This window comes from Alexandromys fortis, unplaced genomic scaffold, assembly GCF_014885135.2.
Source record: "Alexandromys fortis isolate MF-2015 unplaced genomic scaffold, M_Fortis_MF-2015_v1.1 scaffold_128, whole genome shotgun sequence".
Lineage (NCBI taxonomy): Eukaryota > Metazoa > Chordata > Mammalia > Rodentia > Cricetidae > Alexandromys > Alexandromys fortis.
In genome coordinates this window covers 3,332,480-3,359,620 of record NW_026068012.1, presented here as the reverse complement: position 1 = coordinate 3,359,620, position 27,141 = coordinate 3,332,480, and the positions used below count along the sequence as shown (strand labels likewise).

At 45.0% G+C, this 27,141-nt stretch overlaps 1 protein-coding gene across 1 annotated transcript in view; it reads left to right on the top strand.

Moving 5' to 3' along the window:
- The window catches only part of Dscam (DS cell adhesion molecule), a 444,522-nt gene that overhangs the window by 300,861 nt on the left and 116,520 nt on the right, over positions 1 to 27,141 (top strand). The window contains exons 12-15 of the mRNA XM_050162107.1: positions 14,115 to 14,311; positions 16,114 to 16,210; positions 16,752 to 16,880; positions 22,843 to 23,010. Of these exons, the coding sequence (XP_050018064.1) occupies positions 14,115 to 14,311; positions 16,114 to 16,210; positions 16,752 to 16,880; positions 22,843 to 23,010 (591 nt within the window). The remainder of the gene's footprint in view (positions 1 to 14,114; positions 14,312 to 16,113; positions 16,211 to 16,751; positions 16,881 to 22,842; positions 23,011 to 27,141) is intronic.

The window sequence follows — 27,141 nt, the reverse complement described above, 5'->3', positions numbered from 1 at the left end:
ATATGACGCTAGATTTGTTTATCAGGGCACACAGTGTTCACACAGCGTCCATTCTCTCTTCTGATATGCCTGAAAGATTTCCTAGTTTATTTTGAATATATGAAATGGTAGTCAATATGAAAACACAAAAATGTGGCTGGGTATTCATGCTGTAACTAGGAGTACATAGTGATCCGAGCCGTTGTCATAATGAGCCAAGATGTTGATTGGCTTGTGGGCTCCAGGGGTCTCCGCATTCTATGGATATCATTACTACTGGGAAGCAGTAGACTCAGCAGTGACCCAAGGCATCCACATAGGGTTCAAATGCTCTCAGAGCTGATGAGGTCCTCAGGGTGAGTGGAATCTTCTGTGAGGGGAAGATGGCAGCAGGTTGGTTTGAGAGAACTGAAGACCTTGTCATCTGAGTGGACCCAGTCTGCACACCTGGAACTCTGTGGCTCTATCCAAGTCAAAGGATGCTGGGATTTTAGTGTAAGAGGAAAGTATGTGGAGAGAGGGAGGGAGAGAGGGAGAGCACCAATCCATCAGTCTCAGCAAGATGCCCACTGCTCCAAGCCCCCACCCCAGGCAGAGGGTGATGCTGCCCCTCCCCCTTTACTTCCCACCTTTGGTACAGAACCTAAGAGACTCTGGCGTTTGAAGTCTTCAAAGGACAGGGTCTCCCCTTTGAACTCTGAGCACCTGCTGCATTTGATGGGTCCCGCCCTGGGACAGAAAGCCTTGTTCTTTGAGATGTTAAGAAAAAGTTCATGTACAAGGTAGAGACACAAAGGCAGGCAGCGCCATTATTACTGCAAGTACAGCAGGGTTTCAGGGAGAAAGCATTTGTACCCAGCTCAGGACAGTGGTCCCACTTTAGCCAAATGGGCAGACAGTGACCCACAGCAAGAGGCCGGAAGCCAGTTATAAGTGTTACCTCTGTGTCCTTGCTCATATGTGTAAAGAAACGCTAGGAAAAAAAATACAACCAAGGGTCTCAGTGGGCGTCTGTGTGAGTCACACACCCCAGTATAATGGGGAGAAACAATAGGGTGAGAATGAAATATCCCAATTTATTTTACCTGCGTGAAATATCACCACCTAAAACAAAAATGTAAATATTTTGAAGTTTATGAAAAAAAAAAACAAACAAGCAGGAAATTTGCTTGAATACAGGGTGCTGGAGGATTTGCCTCAACTTTTAGCAGACTAGCCAACAGAAAGATAAACAGGCCACCACCGAAGGCTTAGATAATGTAATCTACAAGGATGAAGTAATATGAACTATCAAAAGCTAAAAACAAAAAGTCCCGGTGAAAGGGAAGGCTCGTGTACAGACACACTGCAAGTTGTAATCATTGTGCATACAAAGCAGGGCATCCGACTCTGACGTAGCTCTCAGGTCAGCTATCACTGTGTTCTGTTCAAACCCAGGACCACAGTTTTACCTCTGTCCCCAAGTTTGCCTTGGTCCAATTAGAAGAAGCCACCATTAGCAGCCAGAAGGGTCCACACGGCTGATGGTTTGTTCTCTGTCTTGAATGTTCTTCCTCTTTTGCAAAAGAATTTATAGAATTTATGTGTCTCAGAAAAGAGAGAGATCAACACACATCACACACATGCACACACACACATACATACATACATACATACATACATACATACATACACAAAGGAAGCATTGCTTCCTTTGGGATTATGACTCACACATTAGCTTATGAATAGACAAATTTTTATATCACTACACACATATGAAAATCATGAAAATAAAAAGCAACTCTAATGGCACATTCTGGCAAGATGTGGACACCATGGGTGGATCTCAAATACTGCTGGAGGCTATGCAAATGGGCCAACCTCTCTAGAAACCACTGGACAGTTCCCTATAAAACGAGATGTGCATGTACTGTGATGTACTGTGTGACACAGGAGTTAAACTCTTAGGCATTTATCCTAGAAATCTGAAAACTTGTGGCCTCACAAATATCCCTGTGTAGGAATGTTCATAGCACATTTACCCATAAGCCCCAACTTGAAAAAGACCCAAAGTTCTTAGCAAGCTACAAGTCTAAATATCCCCAGTCTTCCTATAATGCCCTCCCACTGCTAGGCTGGAACGAAAAGAATTTATTATTGGGAAAGTAAACTGGATAGATTTTAGAACATTGCATAAGCCTTTAAGATGTCAACCTCAGGACGAGGGAACCGCCTAAGTGGTTAAGAACAATAGCTAGTCTCCCAGAAGACCCAGGTTTGATTCCCAGCATCCATATAACAGCTCACAACCTTATCCAGTTCCAAGTGATCCAGTACTGTCTTCTGACTTCTGTGGATATTAGGCATACACGTGGTACATAAATGTACATGTAGGCAAAACACTTAAACACATAGAATAAATAAAAAGTATTTGTTAAGAAGAGATTGTATTTATAAAGTATTCTAGTAATTAAAGAGACAGTTGCCAGAGGGCAGGAACGAGGTATGGATGGATCTGAGCACAAATACAGATGGTCCCAATGGGGAGTTCTAGGGACATGGAACATCTGTGTACCTTGACAGCAGTGAGATGAAGTTGTTATATAGAATTTTATATGCACACACACACATGCAGATCACACACATAATACAAACCCACAATACACACATTTGCACTCACACGCAGACACAAACACACACCATATGTATGTGTACAAAAAGCATACACACACACATGTACAAGTGAATGTAGCTTGGAAGCATAATGTCCTAGTGATAATTTCCTGGCTTTAATATGATATCACAACTTCATAAAAGTCACAGTATGTGGAGAACTGGGTGAGATGCATGCAGGACTGCATAGGAGCTTTGCAGATTTCTGTGAGAATTGTTTCAAAATGAATAATTAAAAGAGAATGAATGCCAAAAGAGCACAAGTGGACCTGTATATTTATTAAATGTCCAGGACCCCAGAGAAGACAGATCAGATGGGAGAGAGACAATAGAGTTGGTCACCAAGAGCTGAGAAGCAGCATTCAGACTCCAGAAATAGAAATTTTCCTTAGGCCAGACAGGCCTGAGTGGGAGAGAATTCCCTTCTGGTATGCAACATGCTAAGTGGGGTAGAGAAAAAGATACTGGAGGTAACCAAGGGTGGAGACCAGTGGCTGAGTGGAGGAAGGGGAAGTTGGCCACTATGATAGGCTTGCAGCAGGATGCAAAGGTGTCTGTAATTACAGGCTGTCTGGTGGGGTCCGCTGTGCATTGCAATGGAAGATGACAAAAGTGGAGATGGCAATTCAAGAATCTGAGCCTGACTGAGGAGGGAAACAGCCCAGCCCAGGTGTACTAACTGAGGCTTGAACTAGAGTGATGAGCATGGAACCTGAACAGACAAATCTAATGGGAAGATTTTGAATGAGAACATTGACGGTTCAAGTCCCTGGCTGGCAGTGGGTCCAGGAATCTATTCAAGCTTTTGTCTGGGATACAGGACCAATAAGAGTGAGGGATTTCATGTGGGCCATGTGACCACAAGCTGAACACATTGAAAATGCCCTCCAGGTTCCTGAAGTGTGAAAGAAAAGCTTAGAAAAGGATAATCTGGGTTTCCGAGTGATCGTTAGAATAGTTCACAGGCTGGGAAGGTGGGTCATTCCTGGAACCTCAACACATGGGAGACCAGGGCTACAGTTAAACCCTGTCTCAAAACAAACAATAGACAAACACCCAACCCAGACAGAAGACCTCGACAATGCTAACACTAGACAGGATGGGTGGTATGGGAGGACAGGATCCCTGCAAGTGCAGCTTTCCTACAAAGTCTAGAAAACATGGATCCATTCCTCATACCGGTTGCTTTGTTATGACCATACTGTCTAAAACCTGTCACGCTAGGTGGCTCCAGGGGTCTGGGCTGAGCCATACTTCCCACATACCAGCCCCTCTGTTCTCTGCTTCCTTGGCAACCTCCTCCCATGGCTGTCGTCATCAAGGTAAAATCAGGTGTACTTCATCCACAATAGCAAGCCACTCTGAGGTCCCCAGCAAAATCACTCATTGTCCAAGGGGCTAAGGCAGCCTCTCTGAGTCCACAGAACATCACCCTACAATTAATCCTGATTGCGGATCTCAGAATAGCACCCCCTCATCTAGCTGTCGGTTCCTTTGTTCTCCAACTTTCCTAATCGACGTCACAGTAGCTAAGACCTTGTCTTGGGGTCTATTTATGTTGAGGGATTTTTATTTAATGCCACTAAGAAGGAAGCTTCCTATGCCAGCCGTGGTTTTCTTAGAACCCTCTAGTTTCAGGCTGACTGAGGTGGATGTCTGAGGGGGTGAGAAGAGATGGAGGCGCCGGCAGTTGCTGCCTTGCTCTGTGCACCCAAATTGTATTGAAACCCCTCTTTACTTGTAACTAGATCTTTCCCACCTTTTTCCTGTTGGTTGAGTCTTCAAGGAAAGCAGTGTGCAGTTCTGAGTGTCTGCAGGAGGTTTGCTGACATCTCCTTTGGTGGAAGGGTTGTCCCTGATTCGGCTTGGGCACAGGGGCTACTGAGGAGCAGCCAGCCCCATCCAGGAGCTATTTCAGTGTCCTCCCAGGTCATCGTGTGCATGAGCCATGAAACTTGAGGGTTGTTGTACTTGCTTCTTTGTTTGTTTAGGGTCTTTTTTTCTTTGAGAAATGATATGTGCTTATTATAAATGATTAAGATAAGACAGAAAAATATAATGTAGACATTGAGTATGATGTGATGCGCACTCTTTTTTAAAAGATATTTCAATGTTATTTCTTTTCCTTGTGTAATATACATCATGCATAAAGAGATGGGTTGAGAAGAAAGAATTCATAAATGTGCTTTGCATGTATGTTGTCATGTTGTTGTGTGTGTGCTGATATTTGGGGGGTTATGTACACACATGTGAAGGCCAGAGTTCAATGTTAAGTGTCTTCCTCAGTTCTATTACACCTATTCTGTGAGACAGACTCTCGTATTAAATCTGGGGCTTACTAGTTCAGTTAGACTAGCTGACCAGTGAGCCCCAGCACTGGGGTTGTAAGTACAAAGTCCACTTAACTTTATTACATAGGCGCTGGTGACCAAGCTCAGGCCCTCATATTCTTAGCAAGCTCTTTACCAACTGGGTCACCCCCCAAGCCAAGATAAGTAGACATATTTCTTAGAATAAAATTTGATTTTTTTCCATGTATGAGTCCCTTTCTATTCCATGAATGTGATATATCATAAATTTTATTTTACTGTTATTATTATGAAAAAAAGAATGTATGTGTGTGTTAGCATGTTTGGTGTTTGTTGTTCAGTGGTCTTCCAATATATTTGTGTGCACATATGCAGATATGTGGTTGGCAATCCTCAAACTCTATCTACATTTAGTTATTGAAGTGGGATCTCTCTCTGAACCCAAGTCAAGTGAGAAGAGGCACCCATGGTTTCCTGCGGCTTCTATACATATGCATGTAAACAGACACACACATACACACATACACACACATACACATACATAGAGAGAGAGAATAAAAAGGGTAGTGTTGTGGACTTTCTTCATGAGAAGACAGCATTATATAATGTTCTCAAGTATTCCGAAGCCTGTTCCTGCCTTATATGTTAATGTAGTAATCATATGTGTGGGCTTTTTTATATGGGATCACACATATGGGATCATATGTGTGGGATCCTGCATGTAGATTGTGTGTATTGGATCATATGTGTGGGATTTTATGTGTGGGTTCTGTATATGTTTTCTGTGTTTCAGATTATATGTGTGGGTTATGTGTTTGCGATCATGTGTGTAGAATCATCTGTATGGGATCATGCCATGTCGGCCTTCATCTGGAAGGACAAGAACAGTGAGGAGAGAGGGGTCCCATTTCTCGTGCTTCCCCCAGGACTTCCGGACTGTGTAGCTTGAGACAGCATGTCTGGGGAGACCCGAGTCTTTGGGTTCAGGAGCACACACTGTGCATGAATGAGCACTGGTTGAAAGTCTGGATCCCGGGATACACGGCTCCATGGTGCTCATTTTTTCCTCATTTTCTCTGGGACCCAATCTTCCTAGCAGGTTTCTGCTTCATTTAGAACCGTCAATACCTCAATTAGTGCCTGTTCCCTTCCCTTGGGAGGGACAGTTACACATGTCACTTCACAGGCCTCTGGAACCTAAAACCCCCCTGAGAGTGCCAGGTCATAAAACACCTCCTCATTAGCAGCAGTGTTTGCTGACAAGCCCTTCCTCCTCTGTCTTCCTTTCAGGAGGAAACAACTGACAGACAGGAGACATTGGAAAGATGCTGCCTGACTGGTTTCTCTGAGAGTACGCCAGATGTGCACAGCTGGGCACATGGATTTATATGTAGGATGAGGAAAAGCCTTGGTGTGTGTGTGTGTGTGTGTGTGTGTGTGTGTGTGTGTGTGTGTGTGTGTGTGTGTAGGATGAGGAAAAGCCTTGGTTTCAGGGGTGGGGGGGGCTATGATCCTCCTGGCATTTATGCGGAAGCTAGACACACCCTCCATCCTGAAGCATCAGTGATAACTGCACTCCAGCACTTGAGCAGAATTCCCCTCTCCCACCTTGAATAAGGACGGGAAAGCAGTGACTTCCAGTCGAGCAGGCTGAACTCCCAGCACCTCCTGAAGCTGTGCTGTATCTGCAAACTCATCCAGGTTGTCTTACGTCTCCACAGACACTCAGCCAAGGATCCTCTCACGAAACCTGTGAAATCTGGCAAGCTTGTCGAGCTGTAGAACTCCTAAATAAGAAATCTCCAGTCATGCATTTATTCACAAATACGCGCAGCAAAGACTTGCACATTGTCTTGGTTTCTGTATAAAAGTTGGTAGGAAGACTTTATGATAATTCAAGTGAAAAGAATGTGGTGATATCCGATTGGCTTTCCAAGAGGACTCTGACAGCTATTTCCAGAGAGACTACTGCTGTGGGTTGATAGAGGGCACACACATGTGCACACGTGTGTGAGAGCATGCCCTGCTAGCAGCTGTACCTGCTCATGTACTCTTTTATGAGTGCACCATGTATTCATATGTGCACTCAAGCACGTGTGCATCTGTGCATGTGATATGTGGTCTGTGCCTGTGCTCCATGTGGCTGTGCTGGAAGCCAAGAGCACAATTATCATAAAATGGAGAGTAACTGAGAAAGATACCTGAGGTCAACCTCTGACCTCTTCAGGTAGGCTCACCCACACAATGTTCATACCTAAATACACACACACACACACACACACAAATTACACTATAGTTTCAGACCTGTACAATCTCTCTAATGCTACCCCCTTCATATGGCTTTTGTTTTTCCTTAGAGTCTTCAGTTTTATACATATTCATTTAAAACTTGTTCCTTGTAGAACGGTATATAACAGGCTAGGGCAAAGCAACTGGGGACTTAAATCTTAGCTGGAAGAGTTAGGCAAGGCTACACTGAGTTGCTCATGAGTTCATACACAGGTGAGAAAAGCATCAGCCGTGTGGATTACAATTCTCCCCCTGGTACTTCAGGGCCTCTAGGATTCGGGAGAGTGGGCCTTGCTGCTCTTCAGTTTATGAATCATAAAATTGAGGGACCATCAGTGCCTACTTCCTAGAGTCACTATAAAGACTAAACGCTTATAAAACCGTGAGCATAGACACGACCCATCATGCTTGTGATGCTAGTGTAGCCGGTTGGTAAAGGCACTCAGTAAACAAAGATGATCACCACGTACAAACACACAAGCACCCCGTGCAACTGAATCTCCCATGGGAGCATTGGTTAATGGCTAAAATAAAGAGGGTCTTATGGATATTGACACAGAGCCCAGATGTGGACAGAATAGCTTTAAAAGGTGAAGGCATTTCTGAAATTGAAAAATCCTACAAAGTACATCAACTCAAAGGCAGGAAGGACAGAAGACGTGGACATTGTCCCTTCCTAGACAAGAGTCTGTAGGTGGAGGACCCCTAGAGAGGGAGGGAAGTTGCCTGCATTCTCCTGCCAGGGACTCAGGTCAGGAGCCCAGGCAGCAACGCAGTAAAGAATTGTGGTATAGATCGCCAGCCAGTGTTTGCAAGGAGGATGATGATTCATCTTCTGTGTTTCTCCATGACACACGCCATCTACATGTGAAGTACCTGCCCAGAAGCCAGATCGCAGCCTGGGGCCCATTGACTCACTGTGTCCATCCCTAAGCCACCTGGAAACTGCTGGCTCCGTTTCCATGGAAACTGCTTGCTCTCTGAAAACTGTATCGGAATACTTGATGAGGATAGAAGCAGCTGAAAGAAAATCCATTTCCAGGCTCGTAGAGGGTCAGTAGCAGACTGACATCCATCTCTCTCTGGGTCCTGCAGTTGGTGGCCTCAGCATCCTGGTGGCACTGTAGCAGGCGTCTCTGCAGCCAGTGATAGAAGGCCATGCCCAAGGTAGAGGTCACAGACATCCTATAATCTGATCATAGAATGATGAGCCACTATTTCGGCCATATCCTGTTGGTCACGTGATCTGGTGGCTCTGGAGAATGTGGAAAGGAGTGCAGCAGAGTATGAATTCTGGAGAGCCATTGTCGAGATTGATCAAAGCACCACCCTTGACCTTTTTCTAATCTCCTTTAGCGTAAAGTCATATTGCATGGCAAGTTTTCCACATATTTTTTTTACTATCGCTTCAGCAGGAAATTCAAGTCTATTTACTAGTTTCTCATTTTCCTCTAATTACTAATGAGTTTTTCTATTACGCAAAAGCAGAATATCTATGTACATAACCAGACAGGAAAGGAAAAAAAATGATCACGAAGAAGTGGCTTCCCACATCTCCTTGTGAATGAGGGAAAAATACTGTTTTAATATCTCTTGCTTCATATGCATGCTTGTCATGCAAAATAAATCAAATTTCTTCTAATGGTGTACAAGAAGCAACTTCAGAATGAATCTGATATGAAGCCTAAGCATTCTGTGTCGTTGCCCTGACAGGTTTAATCATGTCAGCCAGCCTGGCACCACAGCCAGGAAGTGGGGATATTGTCCTTGCTAAAGCCCAGCGTCAAGTATAACCCACTCTAGCTCAGAAACATGGACCTGATTAATGGTTATAATCAAAGTAACTTCATTATGTAAGTACAATAACCCAGCCGAGAAGATATTTCAGTGCAGTTAAGAACTTATTAATTCCTGGCAGGAGGAATCATTTTCTTTATAGGGATTAGAGATGCCCAGTAGGCAGCCCCACTCGCTAAAACTTTTATGAACAATAAGTATTTGGGCAGGAGGCATTTGTGACCCTGCAGCGGTGGTAATCAGGACCTGGGAGTCCATGAGGCCTTTCTTCAGACACCCTGTAGCTGGTGCCCCCGACATAATCTCATTAATTGTCATCAGTCTAGGGGCTTGTGGGTCTCTTTGTTTTACAGGCGAGGAAACAAGAGTGGAGCAGAGTGTGAGGCCCCAAACTGGGAAGGGGCAGGTTGGCCACTGTAGGGAAAACAGGCAGAGAATCTTAGTCCATTTTCCTCACACAGTTCTTCCTGCAGGCTTTTAAAACAGCAATGTTTTGTCCATGGAGAACCATAGGAAACTGTTCACCAGCCCCAAAGGATCCTTTGATAATGTGGTCTAGGCTTTGGTTGAAATATCATTTCTGTTTTTAAAAGAAGAGAATTTGACTACAGTAATATAGATAAAAACCCGAGGACACTATGCCCAGCAGGATGCTATGCCCAAGCTGGACACTAAGGACAAACACTGCAGGAATCCGTTAGTGTGAGGTCCCTACAGTGGTGGCATTCACACAGACGGAAGTTATAAGCATACAGCATGTGTCGGTGTTAGCTCTCGTTGTGGTGAAGCTGTGACCGTGCACACAGAAATGTGCTAGAAGAGATGCTTGAGAAGAAGTTACTACGTAGAGTGAGAAGTACTCTCTCAGATATGGTATTCATAAGCGTCTTAATAATTAGCTGCTAACGGGAGGGGGTGAAGAAAGGCCAGTTTCCGGCATTCACCCATTTCAGTGATACAAACACCCCCACCATTGTCAGCGCCAAATTAAGGAGGTCACATCCCTGCCACTGTGCCGTGAGTCAGGTGGAGAGATGCCTGATGACCCTCTCTGGCCAGGGGCTGCAGCAACTCTGCATGGCTGAATCTTTAAACTGCAAGAAAGTAGGTCAGAAGATGCTCCTAACACAACCCAAGAATGCAGACTTGCTGCGCGTTAAGGAGCTGTGGGGTAGCTCTGTGGCTAATGAGCGACACTTATGAACTCGTTTCTCCTGATGTAAAACAACACCTGCCTTAATGAGTAATTTTGCAGGAAAACACATAGCGCATAGCTTTGGCCAGAGCCATCCTGGGTCTGCATTTGCTCTGAGACTAGCAGTTTTCTCACAGCCTCTCCTCGGTACCACTTCCTGTTAAACGACTCCATCCATTCGTGCTGCTTCAGGAATCATGGCAGAGAGCGTAGCTGCCCTGACATGCTGTCATCTCTCGGTGCCCAGTACTGTGACAAGTGAAAAGGTCGCCATGCCTTCAAACATCAGCACTGAAGAGAAGCCGTGGTGATGGCTCATTAAAACAAATGGGTTCTTCTGACCATTCTAAGCAGGATGGGGAAACATAGGCTAGCTGAGTGTTTCTGACTGAATGCTGGCTTCATTACCAGAATTTAAAGCCCCATCTTGATGGGACTCTCACCCGAAAGAGAAATATGACTAAAAATGAGGATAGTCACTGGTAGAATAGTATCAGTGAGTAAAATCCCAAGCTGCATTGTTTGTTGAAACATGTCTCCCACATAGTGTGCAATAAAACCTGTTACAGCCTGAGAAAGGAAGTGGAGAGGTTCTCAAGATGGATCTGCAGGTCAAGGCATTTTCTGTTAAGTCCAATGACCTCTGTTTGATCCCTGGGGTCCACATGGAGGAAGAAAAGAGCTAATTCATGCCAGCTGTGCTTGGGGCCACAGATGTGCGTGTGCGTGCGTGCGTGCGTGTGTGTGTGTGTGTGTGTGTGTGTGAGAGAGAGAGAGAGACAGAGACAGAGACAGAGACAGAGAGAGACACAGAGAGAAACAGAGAGGTGAGTCTGTGTGTCTCTGTGTGTGTGTGAGAGAGGTGTGAGTCTGTGTGTGTGTGAGAGAGAGGTGTGAGTCTGTGTGTGTGAGAGAGAGAGCAAAAGTATGAGAGAGAGCGAGAGTGCAAGAGAGAGGTGAGTCTGTGTGTGTGTGTGTGTGTGTGTGTGTGTGTGTGTGAGAGAGAGAGAGAGAGAGAGAGAGAGAGAGAGAGAGAGAGAGAAACAGAGAGGTGAGTCTGTGTGTCTCTGTGTGTGAGAGAGGTGAGTCTCTCTGTGTGTGTGAGAGAGAGGTGTGAGTCTGTGTGTGTGTGTGAGAGAGAGAGCAAATGTATGAGAGAGAGCGAGAGTGCGAGAGAGAGGTGAGTCTGTGTGTGTGTGAGAGAGAGGTGAGTGTGTGCATGCGCACATGTGCATGTGTGTGTGGGCATGTGTGTGTGTGTGTGTGATATTTTTAAGGAAACGGCAAACAGTGTTTAAGTTGTCAAAGCAATGCTTCAGTCTGTCCAGAGCAGCTCTTCCCTCCTCATCAGCAGATCTTAAATTGTTGCATTCTGGGGCTCTCCAGCCTTCCCACAGGGACACCCCGCCCTGTGCCCTTGGCCCAACAAACCCCAAGGGAAACAGGAGCCCTGAACTCGTACTGAACTCTAAATACTAACACTGGAAGATGGAAACCATGGGCAATTCCCCACAGAAAACTTCCATTTTTCATGTTCCTTTTTCCCTTTTTACAGATACTGTGAAATACTGCCCATGACTTTGAGACACTTAAGACCATAAAGCGGGAAGACCCATGCAAGGGAGTCATGAAAAAAAAATTTCAAAACATACCACAATGTGAATGACTCTTGATCCCATTTTATGTAAAGAGCTCGGAAGGCTAACATGAGAACAGATATTACATGGCCCCATTTACGAGACGTACTTAGAAAAGACACAGAAGAGTGGAATGTGGAGCCAGCAAGGTGCCTCACTGGCTTAGTGGATAAGGGCACTTGGAGCTAGGCATGATGACCTCAGTTCAATTCCAAGGACTCACATGGTAAGAAGTGAGAATACACTCTCACGTGTCATCTATGAACTGCACACACACACACATGCAGGTATACAGAAAGAGAGTGAGAAAAAGAATAAATATATAAAAGCTAATAAAAACTTTAAAGTAAAATCAGTGGCTCCCTCAGCCTTGGGGTTGGCACAGTGAAGTTACCAAGTTAGACAGGACTCTTTCTAAAATGATGTAAATGCTAGTTAGAAGTTGATGAGGTATGAAAACATGTAACTCCGTAAAATCCCTTCCAGGATGTACATTATATATGTATTTATACATCATGCAACACATGTATACCTGTATGTGTAATTAGTATTGTATACATAAATATAGTTGTACATTTGGTAACATAAACATACCTGTTGAGTAGAGCCAATACCTCCCGCCCCCCAAATCACGTCTCGTAGAAGATTCAGGCTGTGGACTTGGGTGGGAACATTCACTGCAGAGGTAACACTGTCTACCCAACAGCCTGCACTGCAGCAGACCCTGGCTGTCAATAAGTATCTCTGCGAAACCCTGTTTCCACAGAAAGCCGCATTCTGAGGGTTCATGAATCTTGGAGGAACACAAATTCAAATTTGACCCTAGAAACAAGGGAGGGGTCTTTCTCCCTAGGACTGGAGCATGGGGACATGTGAGGGACATGGGGATTTGTTTTTAATAGTTTTCAAAGATTTCCAGTCTCTTTGGAGACATTGCATTTTTTACCCTGTTATTAAATATGTCTCCATGTATTTATTTCTTTAGCCTTGATATTTCAAACTGCAGGTGATCTATTATATTGAGTCATTAGAGGCCGACTGTCAATCAAACAGGTTGCTTTGTGCTTGTTAGGGGAGAGCTCATGGCTACCTTCATCTGATTGAAAGCCAACAGAGCAGGTGAAAGGTCAAGTCCTTGCAGGGTGTATTCTTGAAGGTCATCCCACGTTAATTCTCTAGCATGCGTTTACTGCAAATCTAGGTCAGGCTGTGCAAGCAACAGATTCTCGGAGGAGATGGCTTCTCTCTGCCTGTGGTACAAGCGGGACTGCTTGTAGCCTTTGTCATTTGGGGTTTTTTATTTGATTTTTTGTTTCTCATTTTCTCTAAAGGTGAAGGCTTCGAGGCACCTGAGTGAGGAAGTCTGCCTCTTAGCTCTCTGCCTCTCAGATAACCAAAGCACCAATACCATGACAACGCTCAGATAGCTAAAACACCAACACATGACAACTTAGACAAATGAAGCTTAGACAAGTGAAGCACCTATACCATTGCTTGTAGCTTTCAGGGATCCATTTTGGCTATGACCTGCATTCTCCCTCTCATTTGCTTGTAACTTTAGAATAAATTTTGTAAGATGTGTTTTAAAATAGGCTTCCAGAATTCCAGGTGGTTTGCAGAGTTGAGAATGGAGTCTTATTCTACCCATTGCTAAGGACAAAACCCTACAGATTAAATGCAAATAGAAGAAAGAAAATGCAGATTTCGTGCATAAAGGTTATCTCCTCCTCTTCCTCCTCCTCCTCCTCCTCCTCCTCCTCCTCCTCCTCCTCCTCCTCCTCCTTCTCCTCCTTCTTTTTCTGTAAGTATAGGATGAGCTTTTGTTATAAGTTCAGGAAGGAAGGTTGGTTTGAGGTCTCTAGGGGAAGATTTAATAGCGATCTGCAAAGTTTGTCAGAGAGGTGAGCCGAGAAGAGTGTGAGAAGTAGCTACCAGGATTGACGTAATTTCATAAACAGGGGTTCTCCCCAGGGCTGAATCATTATTTGCCTGTGTGCTGTGGTGACACAGGCCATGCCCCTGGCTCACATCTGGCTCCAACGGACTTGGAATAAAACTGCAACTCCTTGAATATGAACCTACAGGGCAATTTCTGCTGTCTTTAGCGTTGTTCCTCTTGGCTCTTGCTCAGCAGTTTCTTGGACACGTTTTATTTCAAAGAATTGTCTCTTGAAGCGACACTGGGTGTGATGGTGGGGGAATCAAGAGTGCAGCTTTGCTGAGCTGGGCTTGTCTTCTTCGCTTTGTTTTTTCTAGTTCCCGCGATGATAACCTCTTACCCCAACACCACCCTGGCCACTCAGGGTCAGAAGAAGGAGATGTGCTGCACAGCACACGGCGAGAAGCCCATCATTGTCCGCTGGGAGAAAGAGGACAGGATCATTAACCCCGAAATGGCCCGCTACCTGGTGTCCACCAAGGAGGTGGGAGAGGAGGTGATCTCTACTCTGCAGGTAAAAATGCCAGATGGGACAGTTCGTCAGCCTTCTGACACAGACGTGTGCCTGGCTGGAATGACGTGTGAATATCCTGATGGAATTTTCTCCTGACACCCCATTTCTCTGCTGATCTACATGGACGAGGTCGCTGAGTGACCTTCAGAAGTAGACTTCACAACCACTGTCCACAGAGAAATAACTAAGCCCTGAAGGAGGTCTTTCCATGAGCGTTGTCCTTGGAGGACTGGGGTGGGTGTAAGGTGCATATTCAATAGCATGAGCTTTGAGAAAAGAAAGCCTACAATAAAGATATTTTTAAGAGCTAGAGAGCTGGCTCAGGAGTTAATAGTGAGCCTGAGTTTAGTGCCCAGAACCCACATCATGGATCACCACATCTGTGACTCTCACTCTTGGAGATCCAGTGCCTTTTTTTAGTCTCCTTGGGTTCTTGGACACGTGTCCGCATGACCCAACACATATACATGTAACTGAAAACAAAATAATTTTTTTAAAAAGGGAAAAATATTTGGTTCTTTGTAGAAAATCCAATGGAGAGACTATTCCATCATTAATGTAGACATGCAAGAGCTAGGAGGAAGCATGTCTGTTCTGTCTGCAGCACTGAGGGTGACTGACTGAACAATGCTTCTGTAATGAGGAAGGCCAGTACAGAAGCACACACATGAGGGAAATTTAAAGCTATGTGCTTAGAACAGACAGTGGCTCTGCCTCCAGGGTGCAGTCCTCGAGGCTCTATGATGCATAACGCTGATGAGGTCCTGAGGACATTGACGATACAGCTGTGCTTCACAGACCCCAGATGTGAGGATGCTGCAATCGTGTATCTGGATACCGTAGACATGCATATATTGCATATAATACACACCTTACACATACTGTAACCCACTTCATGTTGTTCAAAATAGCAAATACACTGGAAATGTGTAGAGCTGCTGTACTGAGCATTTAGTAAATCCTAGAAAGAAACAGCATGTTCAGAAAAGGCATCGCTGTGTCCGTGGGAACAGAGTGGTGGGTGCAGAGAGATGGCTCATTCATAGATGTTTTTTTCTGCATGGTTCTTTAAAATCACACCACGTGGGAAGAGAGAGAAGTGTGTGGAGTATAGATAGGACCACAGCAGCCCATGTAAATCAGACATCTAGTCCAACAAGACAGACGGACCTGTTTGCATGCTTACCATTGCATGGAAGTAATTTCCCTCAGAATGTATAAACGTGGTGCATTTGTGTAAATGCATGCAAGTGTGTATCAGTGTATATCAGTATGTGTTGGTCTGTGGGCGAGTATGCCTTTGTCAGTGTGTCTGCCTGTGAGTGTGCACATGTGCAGGTGAGTCTGAGTGTGGACATGGGTGTGTAAGGTTGTGTGTACAACTGTGAAACTGGATATGTGTGAGTGTACATCTTTATTTACGTTTAAGTATACATCTCTGAGTGTGCCTGTGTGAATGTGATTGTGTGTATATCTGTGTGTGTATGTGTGTGTATCCATGTGTGTGAATGGGAAAGTATGCACATGAGTGTCTCTTTGCGTGCTGTTTGAGAATGTGTGTGTGAGTGTGTATTCATGAATGTGTGTTAGTGTGAGTGACTGTGAATATGCCTCTGTCTGTGTGTATCTGTGTCCATGTGGGAGTGGGAATGTTTATGTGTATCTCTGCGTCTATGTCTGTGTTGTGTGTATGTGTCCACGTTTGTAGTAGTAATGAGTGCTGGGAATGGCAGGAAATCATGTCTGCCGATCTCCAGTTCAAACTACTATCGGAAGTGATGTCTTTTCTGCTTTGGTCACAGATTCTGCCAACAGTGAGAGAAGATTCTGGGTTCTTCTCCTGCCATGCTATCAATTCTTATGGGGAGGACCGTGGAATAATTCAACTCACAGTGCAAGGTAGGCTGGACACAGCAAAGGGAATTTGGGACAAGGTGTGCTGACCTGAGGGAGCAGTACGGCCCCAGTCAGCTGGGAACACTTTGCGTTCTCAGGAAGTCCTAGCTATGTAGGAAACTGGCATCAGTCTGGATTTCATCAGAAGGTGTGACTGTGTCAGAGTGAAGCAAAACCCTTGTGGGGACCAGAGCGGATGAGAGGGCAGAGACTTAGGCCAAGTGCGAACAAGCTTAGCCACTCCATCTTGGGAGCCTATGTATGAGATGAAGAGGATGGAATGGAAGTCCACCATCTGGGAATGAATGTGCTGGGAGTCAAAGCAGGGATGCGTGCGTCTCGCAGGTCTGGCCTGGTGCCACACAGGCTGCAAACAGAATCTGTTGGGGAAGTGGGGCAGTGCCTTCTAGTTAATCAGAAAAGGAAAATCGGCTAGCAAATGCTTTTCACCAGGCAGTGCCTGCTAGCTGTAAGCAACTCTTCCACTGGAACTTGTGTCCAGGCTTGATCTGAACTAACCTCCATCGTTCTGTTGATGATACAGAACCCCCAGACCCTCCCGAGATTGAGATCAAAGATGTCAAAGCACGCACAATCACGCTCAGGTGGACCATGGGGTTTGACGGCAACAGCCCCATCACAGGCTACGACATCGAATGCAAGAATAAATCAGGTAAGCTTTTCACTCTCCCCTTGACTTGTCTGCGTCTTGCATGCCCGCCTGCCTTCCTCCTTGTCTCTTCATTGTACGTCCACAGTTCCTCCGCACACAAATCTCAGAATGCTGTTTCCATTTGGTCTGTGCCTTGCATGAGTATGTCCAGGTTTCTTTCTGTGCCTACATTCAGCCCCTGTCTGAGTGACCTGGCTGGACCTTGGCCTTGACCCCACTGGTCTTGGTCCTGCGCCACAGGCTTGCCCATGGGCACCAACAGAAATAGGCTTCTATCCTGGTCTTCTACCAGCCTTTTTACCCTGAATTACAGACCTGGATCTCCCGTCCCAAGCTTCAGGCTCCACCATGCAGGTGTCTGCAGGACGTGGCATATGACAAGTCTATGCAGAATGAGGAAGGGTAATCTTCCTTCAAGTGATAATGGCTCTACAAATACCCCCTGGAAATGCCCTAGGGACAGGCCAGGGAGCACTCAGCCAGTGCACAGTCAACACACAAAACTGACCTAGCTAGCGGCACCACAGCAGGTTTTCTCACTGGTGTTTTTCCAAAGGCTACTGCAGTCCCACGTGGAATCTTATAGTCTCTCTGGATGAAGATAGAATGGCACCACTGTGGCCTCTCGCCAGAATTTTTCTGTGTCTTATAGAAGACATAGGGTAGGAGAGCAATCTGCGTGGGAAGGGTTAATTCACTTCTCAGAGACACAAGAACATTTTTTTTTTTCTAGGCCAATGTGTTGCTTCACATTGCCCTGTCAGGAGTGATTTGGTCTCTTTCGAGATGAGACATAGCAACAAATCAAACTCAAGACAGCTGGGAAGAGTAGGTCCAGAGGGCAAGATGGCTCACTAGCAGTGTGCCAAGGATAGAACCAGGAATTAGTGAACAGAAATGAGGAATTAGGAGAGGCAGAATTTGGAGACTCAGAGCAAATATCAAGTGTGGATCAATGGTTAAGGATCTTGTTCCGAATAGCTGGTTTGGGATGCACATAAGAACAGGGGGTGGCTCAGCTCTCTGGTCTCAGAGTTTCAGGTGGGAAGACCCTCGAGGCAAGTAGTGCAGCTCCAGATCACTATGTCCCTGGGGAACGTAGTGGAGCAGTATCCAGAGCTGTGACAAATAGGCTTCTCCCAGGGCCAACAGGAGAGAGGATGGCTTTAAAGAAAAGAGATTGTTCAGTGAAGTGAGGTGCAGAATTGCCTGGAAACGGGGTAGTGATGAGGGACAGCAGAGATGCAGACAGGCACAGAGTCATTCAACATGACCCAGGTAGCAAGAAAAGCCCCCACTTTCCCATAGGCTGAGCACTGTCTGCCCACATTCCTGGGACTGGAACACATAGCAGCCTCCCACTGCAGAGCAGGCCTGGTCCATGCTGCCTTCAGGGAGGGTCCCCCTGCCAACATCTGGTGCCCACCCAAACCAGCAGTAATGAGCATTAGAATCCAGCTCGTGCTGGCCCTCTGCTGGCCTTAGCTTCACCTTGCTATTCCTCTATCTCAGTTCTGTTAACCTCATCTGTGAAAGAGGAGACCATTGCAGAGGCCAAGGCTACCTCTGGCAGAAAGACCTAATTCCCCTCGATCATAGGGCCCCCACTCTTCCTTGGTATTCCTTTTTCCCGGCAAGTTCTGAGACATATATCAAGGGGGGCCCCTCTGTGTGTATTAACTGCCATATCCATGCATGCATGTCCCTCCACCAGTCTGGAAGTTGGTTGGGCTCCCTCTGCCTGCTATGTTTATTTCCACACTGCCCATTGTTCTGAATACCTGATAGGCAGTGGATGTTAAATCCATATTTAATGAGTCTTTAAGACAAGAGTGCACTTAAAATCCTTCACTCATTTTCTGACACACGGTCACCCCGACAAGTACAGTCTTTTGTGTTACTCAAACATGCATGAAAATAATTACAAGATGAAGGCCTATAAAAGCTCATCTTGATGGGGTTAATTCATCATCTAAGAAATCTCAATGCACACTCCTCTCAGTTCCTGTCAAGTTTCTCAGAGTTGTGCTTTGCTTTCCTCCTTCCTTCAGGTCCCTGGCTCATGGTACATTATGTAATGTGAATAGAATGTGGAGGAAATATTCCTTGTAATTAATTTACATACTTGAGCCTCAGAGTAGGAAGCCCTGGAGAGAGGAAGAAATGGCTCTCCTAATATGTAGTAGCTGCATTCAGTTCTGTAAAGCTCATGTCTGTCAGCATCCTCATGAGTCATGTCTTTCCTTGGTAACTGCTGGGTTTGTAAACTCATTACCATGTCTATAAGTGAATAAAATTTCTAGATAAGTTCATAGAAAACCCATCCTTCAGGTTACATGTCTTCCAAGAAGCCCTCCCCACGAGCCATTCATCTTCTCTACCCATAATCCTGTACTTCTGGGTGGGATCCCAACTACTTAACCCAATCTATTCTCCACTGAGAATAGGCACAAGCTGTCTCCTTGGAGTACCCTTGTGACCTGTGTCTGGCCAGCCCTTTTCAGTGTCTCTGCACTCCAGGGTTCCTGGTACACATTCTGAGCTGATAATCAATGTCCGTTGAACCCTGGATCTCCACTCATTTGCAGCAGTGCCACCATCTGGCAAAGGAACTTTCATCTACTTTTTGTAATTATTTTGCAAAAGCTACATTCAGCCAGTGTAATAAAAATCCTTCACATTCTTAGCAAAGAGGGTTCTCATCAGTTATTCAGTCAAGGTTGGAACTATCCAGTCCGGGAAACATGAACTTACCAGCTCTGCAAGGCCCACTCTGCCCTGTCCAGATGGAACTCTTACAGGCTGTAGCCTGGGTTAATGCTCACAAAGTTTCTTCAACCCAAACATCATCCATTGGCCAAATGGTCTTCCTTCCGTGACTTGATGACAGATGTCCTTGGTTTTTAGTATTAATAATACTAAAAAGCCCCTATCCATGCCTGCCTCTGTGACCATCCACTCTGGAAACATCCAGTGTTGCAATAGGAGCGGCGGGGCTGCGTCCCCAACACCCCGGCCGCTTGGCTAGCTCATGCCCGAAATAACAACACACAAACTTGTATTCATTTAAGAACTGCTTGGCCCATGAACTCTAGCCCTTACAGGCCAATTCTCGCATCTGGACTAGCCCATTTCTAATGATGTGTGTAAGCACCCCAAGGTGCGCTTACCGGGAAGATTCTAGCCTAAGTCCATCGTGGGTTGCAGCTGCCTGGGAGAGCTGAGCATGGCATCTCTGCTCCAGCAGAGCTGTCGGGTCTCTCTCCGGAAGCAGAGCAGAGTCTGACCTCACTTCCTCTTCCGCCCAGAATTCTATTCTGTTTACTCCTCCCATCTATGTTCTAAGCTGAGGCCAAGCAGTTGGTTTATTATAACTTAACCAATGAAATCAACAGATTGATATATGACACTCCCACATCAATCCAGGACAACACCACAGGTATTGTCTTGTAGAAAGCAAGCATTAGAGGGCAGGTGCCTCCCTGCTTCATATATCTTCTCTATTGTCAGCAGCTCTGGGATGCTCTGATTGCCCCTTTCTTTTGATTCTTGGGGAAACTACATCTCCTCTACATGGATGCTCTGGGCTCTGTGACAGTCCCCCAACATCTTCTCATAAGACCCTTCATTATCATTGGACTATAGTTGTTAGTTACATCTGCCCCATTCTCTCACGTTGGGGGACCATAGTCTTTTTTTCCTTCCCTGCCTGCTTGGCTGGCCCCTTTCCTCTCTTCCCACCTCCAAGAGTGTGGAGAACTTCAGCACCACGGTCAGCACCTGGCAAACAACAGTGGCTTTACTCTTGTCCCTGATGACCTGTTGTGATCTGGGGTCAGGCATCTGACCTTCAAGCTGAACTGGTTCACAGAATTTATAAGCTTTCCAATTCTTCCTTGGATTGTTTGGAATCAGCAGTGAATATTATACTTCTCTGTTCCCTTCCACCAGCCACTCGGGGATCTGCCACACTGCTCTCTGAGCTTTACTTCATGCAAACACACAATGCTCCCACCATTTTTTTGGCCAAAGCTGCTGCATTTTATATCTAACACAAATGTTTGTTCATCATTCCTTCCCACCTGTAAGCTGAGACCTTGCAGGGACGTTATTGTGGTGGAGCAGTCCTGAAGCAGTGTCTGGTACTATCATCTCAAAAGAAGTTTAGGAGAATATGTGAAGGGTGTAGAATAAGGATCTTGAGCTTGAGGTAACACAGTTGAGGTCAAATACCAGCCTCTAGTTAGCAACATCTGTGTGTAGACTGACTCCCTAGACCTTCACACTGAAAATTAAATCCCCAGTTTGTCTGAAATGATTTTGTTTTCCACAGGTGAAAAGCAAATTATGAGTGGGAGAGTGGCTTCTGAGTCAAACTCGAAGGTTGTTTTGCAAGTGGACCACCTACAGGGACTTAGGCTGGGTCAGAGGAACCTATAGCTGGAGACTGTTGAGTGATCAGCAGGTTACATAGTCATCCCCTCCCTGATTTGGTGTTTTACAGGACTTGGGAGGTTGGGGGAAGAAGCAGGCAGCCTCTCTATGCTCTCAGTCTCTTCCATGTCCATAAATGTGGTTGTAGTGAAAAAGTTCTGTCTACATTTCCTTGCATTCCCAGAAACTTACATATTATCTTGATAGAACCATCAACCATCCGAATGCCTGCTTACCCCTGTATTTCTTTGTATCTAGCAATTCTAGTGATTCCTCCCTGTATCAAAACGTGCTCTGCAGGAGACCTGATGTTTTCTCTATGTGATAGGCTCATTGTTGGACATCATTTTGTTGACATAGATTTCTTCCCCTCATTCATCCTCTATCAAACTCATCATTTAGTTTCACCATATTTTCTCCATGTTGGTATCCTACCCCCAGTCTTCCCAACTAAAAAGATGTCTAAACTTTGCTCTTTGATAGTGATGACCCATTTCCATGATGTGTGATTCCCTAAGAAGAAAAATCCTTACAAGCATTCTGAATCCATGCATTTCTGTTTCTTCAAGTCTTGCTTTACATTGAGACAAGGCAGCCCCCTTAAACTCATCACTAGTAAGACAAAGGAGTTGACATTCCCAAGACTCCATGAAAATCCTTAAGGATTGCAGAAGATCAGGTAGTGGTGGGTGTGTATATATTCTTTCCATCTATGGTCTCAGGGTTTCTTTTCTCCTATAATCAACAGCTGCTAATGAATACCCATCCTCAGTCAACTGCCCATCTATTCTAATACAAGAAACTTGGCTGACCTCATCTGCTTCTACCAAAATTCTTCTGCTCAAACTGTCACATATTCCACAAGATCCCTTCACAGTAGGGAGGTGCTAATGTTTAAAATAGCTGAGACTGAAAACAGGTTCCCGCCACCACAGATTTGGGATGAAATGAGTTTTTTTTTTTTAAAAACTGAAATTGATCAAGGTGCTTCTTTATGGGGTTTATGCTAAGGTTGAACCGGCTTGTGTGGAATGATTTTAGCTTTATCACACTTGATTTAGGAAGAAAGGGTCAGATATAGTGAAGTGTTTTGCTGAACTTTTGTGCCTTTTTAGAACCAGGGACCTGGAGTGGGAGCAATGTCTGAAATATAGTTTGTCATGGTGCACTGTAGAATAAGCCTTTGTGTGTGGCCGAGGCTCCACAGAACCAGCTTCCATCACATGTGTTTCCCATCCTGTTCTTCCCCAGGCATATGTGTTGTGCGTTTGCCCTAAGCCCCTTCCTGTACCAAGCTCACCTCAGTCCTTTACCTACTGCCATGGGTAATAAGTGTGTGACCCCATGTACCCTCTGGTGACCAGCTCTGGCAAGAAGCTGGGAACACTGTGTTGAGATTTCACTTTGGGGGTATTTTTTTCTTTCTTTCTTCCTTTTTTTTTTTAAATTCCTGTTGTGAACTTTCAAAGGCAGAGTAAAAAAAACTCACATCTCTATCTCTTCTTTTTTGAAAAACAAAACCCAAAAGACTCCTGGGATTCTGCTCAAAGAACCAAAGATGTTTCCCCTCAGCTGAACTCGGCCACCATCATTGATATCCACCCTTCCTCCACCTACAGCATCCGCATGTACGCCAAGAACCGGATTGGCAAGAGTGAGCCCAGCAACGAGATCACCATCACGGCGGATGAGGCAGGTAGGTGGCACTGATTAGAACCTGCCACCCAGTAATCCACTCTTGTGATTCAGACGCTTAAATGTAGAATCGAATCACACCTTTCCCTGCTCCCGGTCACATTCTTTTATGTGGACTTCCCATGGCCCTATACCTTATAATATGCCCACAGCACTTTGCTCCAGCTTTGAGATCATTCTTGCTATTCAGATGGTCAAGGTTCTTTTTCTTTCTTTCTTTCTTTCTTTCTTTCTTTCTTTCTTTCTTTCTTTCTTTCTTTCTTTCTTTTTTTTTTATTGAGAAATCAAGGTTCTTAATATAGAAGTGTGAATGGAAAAAAATGAGGCAAACAGTGCTGAGGAACTCAAGGAGTCATGTGATATAATCTTTTGGTTTTGCTGCACTAGACCCAGGTTGATGGGAAAAGGCTAAGTGTGTTCCCCCAAGACCCATGAGGTCAAGTGTGGGAGAAAGACACAAGCTTAAGTCAGAAACTCCAAGAGTATATCTGTGGGCAAGTGCAGAGGCACAGGTTACTTAAAGCTTGACATAATCACTTTATTGTCCTACCGTGATAAATTATTTCTTTTTAAATGTTGAAAACTTTGAAGATATCTGTAAGCATTTTGAAGTGGACAAAGCAACTTCTACCATCCTGTCACCTAGAGCTGGCATAGGACCATCTTTATAGAACCTTCTAGATCATTTTTTGGGACCAGTTTCATCATTCATACATACATCTAGGTATTGATTGTGATACCTATCCCATGGAGGAGGGGAGGAAGCCAATGTCTTTGGGTTTCTGTTAGAAGGAAGCAAAGAGCCAATGGCTGGCTTATTTCTTGGGAAGTGAAGAATGACTGGCACTCAAACCTACCTTTGCTTCTCCACTGTCAATCAAAGAGTTGTATAAATTTAATCTTAGGTCAGTCCATTGTCCATCATCTTCCAGTGACCATGACTCAATGGAAGTTGGTATCAACCTCTAGGCAGGTTGTTATTGACTTCGCACTGCCCACTTTGTATTCTGCATAGACATTATGTTCGTCTGAAATTCTTTCCTACGATTCATAGTGGCATAGCCCACCACATATGTAACAGACTCTACGTGATTGGGCGTGTTGGTCATTGTCAACTTTTCTTTAGTGTAAGCCCTGCAATAGTGAACACCATATCATCTTTCATTTGCTCCTTTTTCAAGATTATTTTCCTCATGCTAAATTTGAAGAAGTGTGATTTCTGAACCAGCCACAGCATTGTAATTCTCTGTTATGTGGTCAATATTACTCTTAAGGAAATAAGTTTAAGTAATGGACACTCTTTCTCCCATCTAAGTACTAACCAGGCCTGACCCTGCTTAGCTTTCAAGGTCAAACAAGACTGGGTGTGTTCAAGGCCATAAACCAGGGCCTACTTCTCAATGCAGGAAGACGTCAATCTTGAAAATGGTTCTTAAGGGTGGGTACCAGGCTGCCCTCATGTTTGATGCTTGGCCTCTGTCTTCATGTCTTCTCGTCTGTAAAACAGATGTATGTCTGGTTCCTTTTCCTCCTTATGCAGACACTGGAAAAACAAATTCCGAGCTCTGGAAGTACTTTGATTTCAGAAATAGCTGAAAACTGAGTATTGACATATATTTCAGCAAAAATAGAATCATATAAAAAACGTTTACCTACCCTGTCCCTAACTTCCTGGAGTTACAGAATACTGGCTGTTCAAAGAATAAGTTTCCCACATTCTTTAGCTCACACTGCACTGCTCAGCCACACGCCCAGTGTCCTCCTGGTCCCTCACATCCTGCCACTCCCTCTTTCCAGCAGTATCTCCTGCAACTGTTCCCCTGACGGCCATTACTAGCACTGCTGTTGTTGCGGGCTGTGTCCTTTCCTCTTCACCTCTGCAACAGCCTCTGGTTGCCATGGCAGCATCTCTCCCTGCATCCAGGAGGCCAGGTGAACAGCTCTGGCTGTTGCTGTCTCTGCAGATAGAAACAGAGTCTGTTCCCTTCGGCTTCCTGGCTAGGCTCTTGAATGTTGCCTAGGTGCTGACTTGGGCAGCCACCCTTGGGATCTGATTTGACATTCAAATGAGCAAGAAAGAGGATGGACTAGCAGGGTTTGCATGATGAGAATCGGAAAGTCAGTTTCCACGTGTGACTCACAGGTGGGGGTGCCACCAGGCTGACCAAGGATCCCTCCTTAGAACTGACTGCTGTGGCTACAGATGCTGCAGCCACCTCCTGACAATGATGCTCAAAAAAACATGTCTTTGGGGGAACTGCGGTCATCTGGGGAGACCTATGTGATACTTTTCTGAAAATAAAGAAATTATTTGTCAAGCAATGAACATTGCCTAGAAACTGTAGTGTTGTAGTGGCCAAGTGTTGGGCATCTGAGACCACTTATCACTTCACACCTGCAGAGGAGACATCTGTGAGTTGCTTAGCTCTGGGTTCCTACCCTACCCCCTCACCATTATGGAGCTACAGGAAGTGATGCCCAGTAGCCCTACTCAGACCTGTTTGACACTCTGCTGGGTATTTGTTCTCCCTCCCCACTCTCCTAAATCTTCCAAACCTTGACTCTCCTTTTCTCCGCCTTTCCTAGAAAAGCCAGGTCAGAGACTCTTCCACCCCATGAGGTAACTTATCTGGTTTCTGGGTAGACCCAGTATCCAAGTCTTAGCATCTGAGATCACGGATCTTGATGACAATAGCACGTGGGGTTTATGGTCACTTCTGCATGGACCCCAGTGTCCTGACCTATGCTGTGACTCCCCAAACACTAGGGAGTATTTGCTATTGATATCTCAACCCAGTGTGTTCCGTGTGAAAGGAGATTTCTCGTGTGTGTGTGTGTGTGTGTGTGTGTATGTGTGTGTGTACTGAATATTAATATTTATGCTCTTCAGCATGATAGAGAAGTATAGTTTGTGTATGTGGTGAGAAAATATAGTAGTGTTAACCCATACTGAAGATTCTGAAGGGTGTTAAGGTATGAATGCTGATATGCCCCCAAATTCACCCAATCCCCATGTCCGGTAAGAGGTGGGGCCTTAAGGGGCTGACTGGATTATGAGGTTGGTGTCATTATGAGTAGAACTGACCCCTAATAACAGGCCCATGAAAACTAACTCCCTGCCCCTTCCACCATTCGAGGGTACAATGAAAAGGCACGCTATACACTTTCTCTTTTTCTGGCTCTTTGCTATTGACACCTCAGATTCCAGAAACCAATTTCTGTACAAATTAAAGTTCTTAGGAGGCCCTTAGATGACTGTATTCTTCTGAAAGGAGCTTGAGCTGGCTAAAATGGGAGATCTAGACAGAAAAGATAAAAAGAGGCCCAGGGCAGAGCAAGAAGGCTCAGAGAACAAGAAGGAAGCTGGAATAAGACCCTTTCACCGCAGGTCCAACTGCCAGCTCAGGGGCCTTCATCCTCCTCTCCTCCTACGTTCCCAGTCATAACCTGCAGAGGGGTCTAGCCTTGGGAAGGCTCCATTTAGGATCTTCCTAATGCTCGCACTCCGAGTGATGTATCACTATTTCAATCCAGGCGCTTATTGTTACTATGTATCCTCCTAGCCGCTCTTGGTCCTCGGTGCCTGGCAGCTTTCCACTGGAATCCAGTGCTGTATTCCCTCCGATGAACCTGTTATTGACAACGGCCCCTCCCTTCCCTTATCTGAAACATCAATAACTTAGCCAAGGAAGCCAAATTCTACCCAGTAACCCAGTAACAAGAATAATGTGATCTAAATATTTTTTTTATTAAGGAGAAAACATAACAGAGATTGTATAGGAACAAATTATCACCCTTTAAGGAAGAGTTTGAAGGCCTTGAATTTACGTGTTTGCCCCATGGGAAATTGATTTTAAGACCCCTGCAGTATCCATCACAAAGCTGTCTCAAGAAGGAATTGCTGTCATTTGCACAGTGCTCCTTCTTAATGCTGGAAATATCATTGCTTCTGAGCTTCAATTCTGGATATTTTTATGTGAAAGTGCCCATGTGAATAATCATACCACTTAAATGCACTTGACCTCAAAAAGCAAGTATGTAGCAAAGATCACACCATTTAGTGATCTCTAAACTCTAGACTTCCTTGTAGTGCCCCCAAAAGAAGTCAGAGTGAGTAGACACACTATCAGAG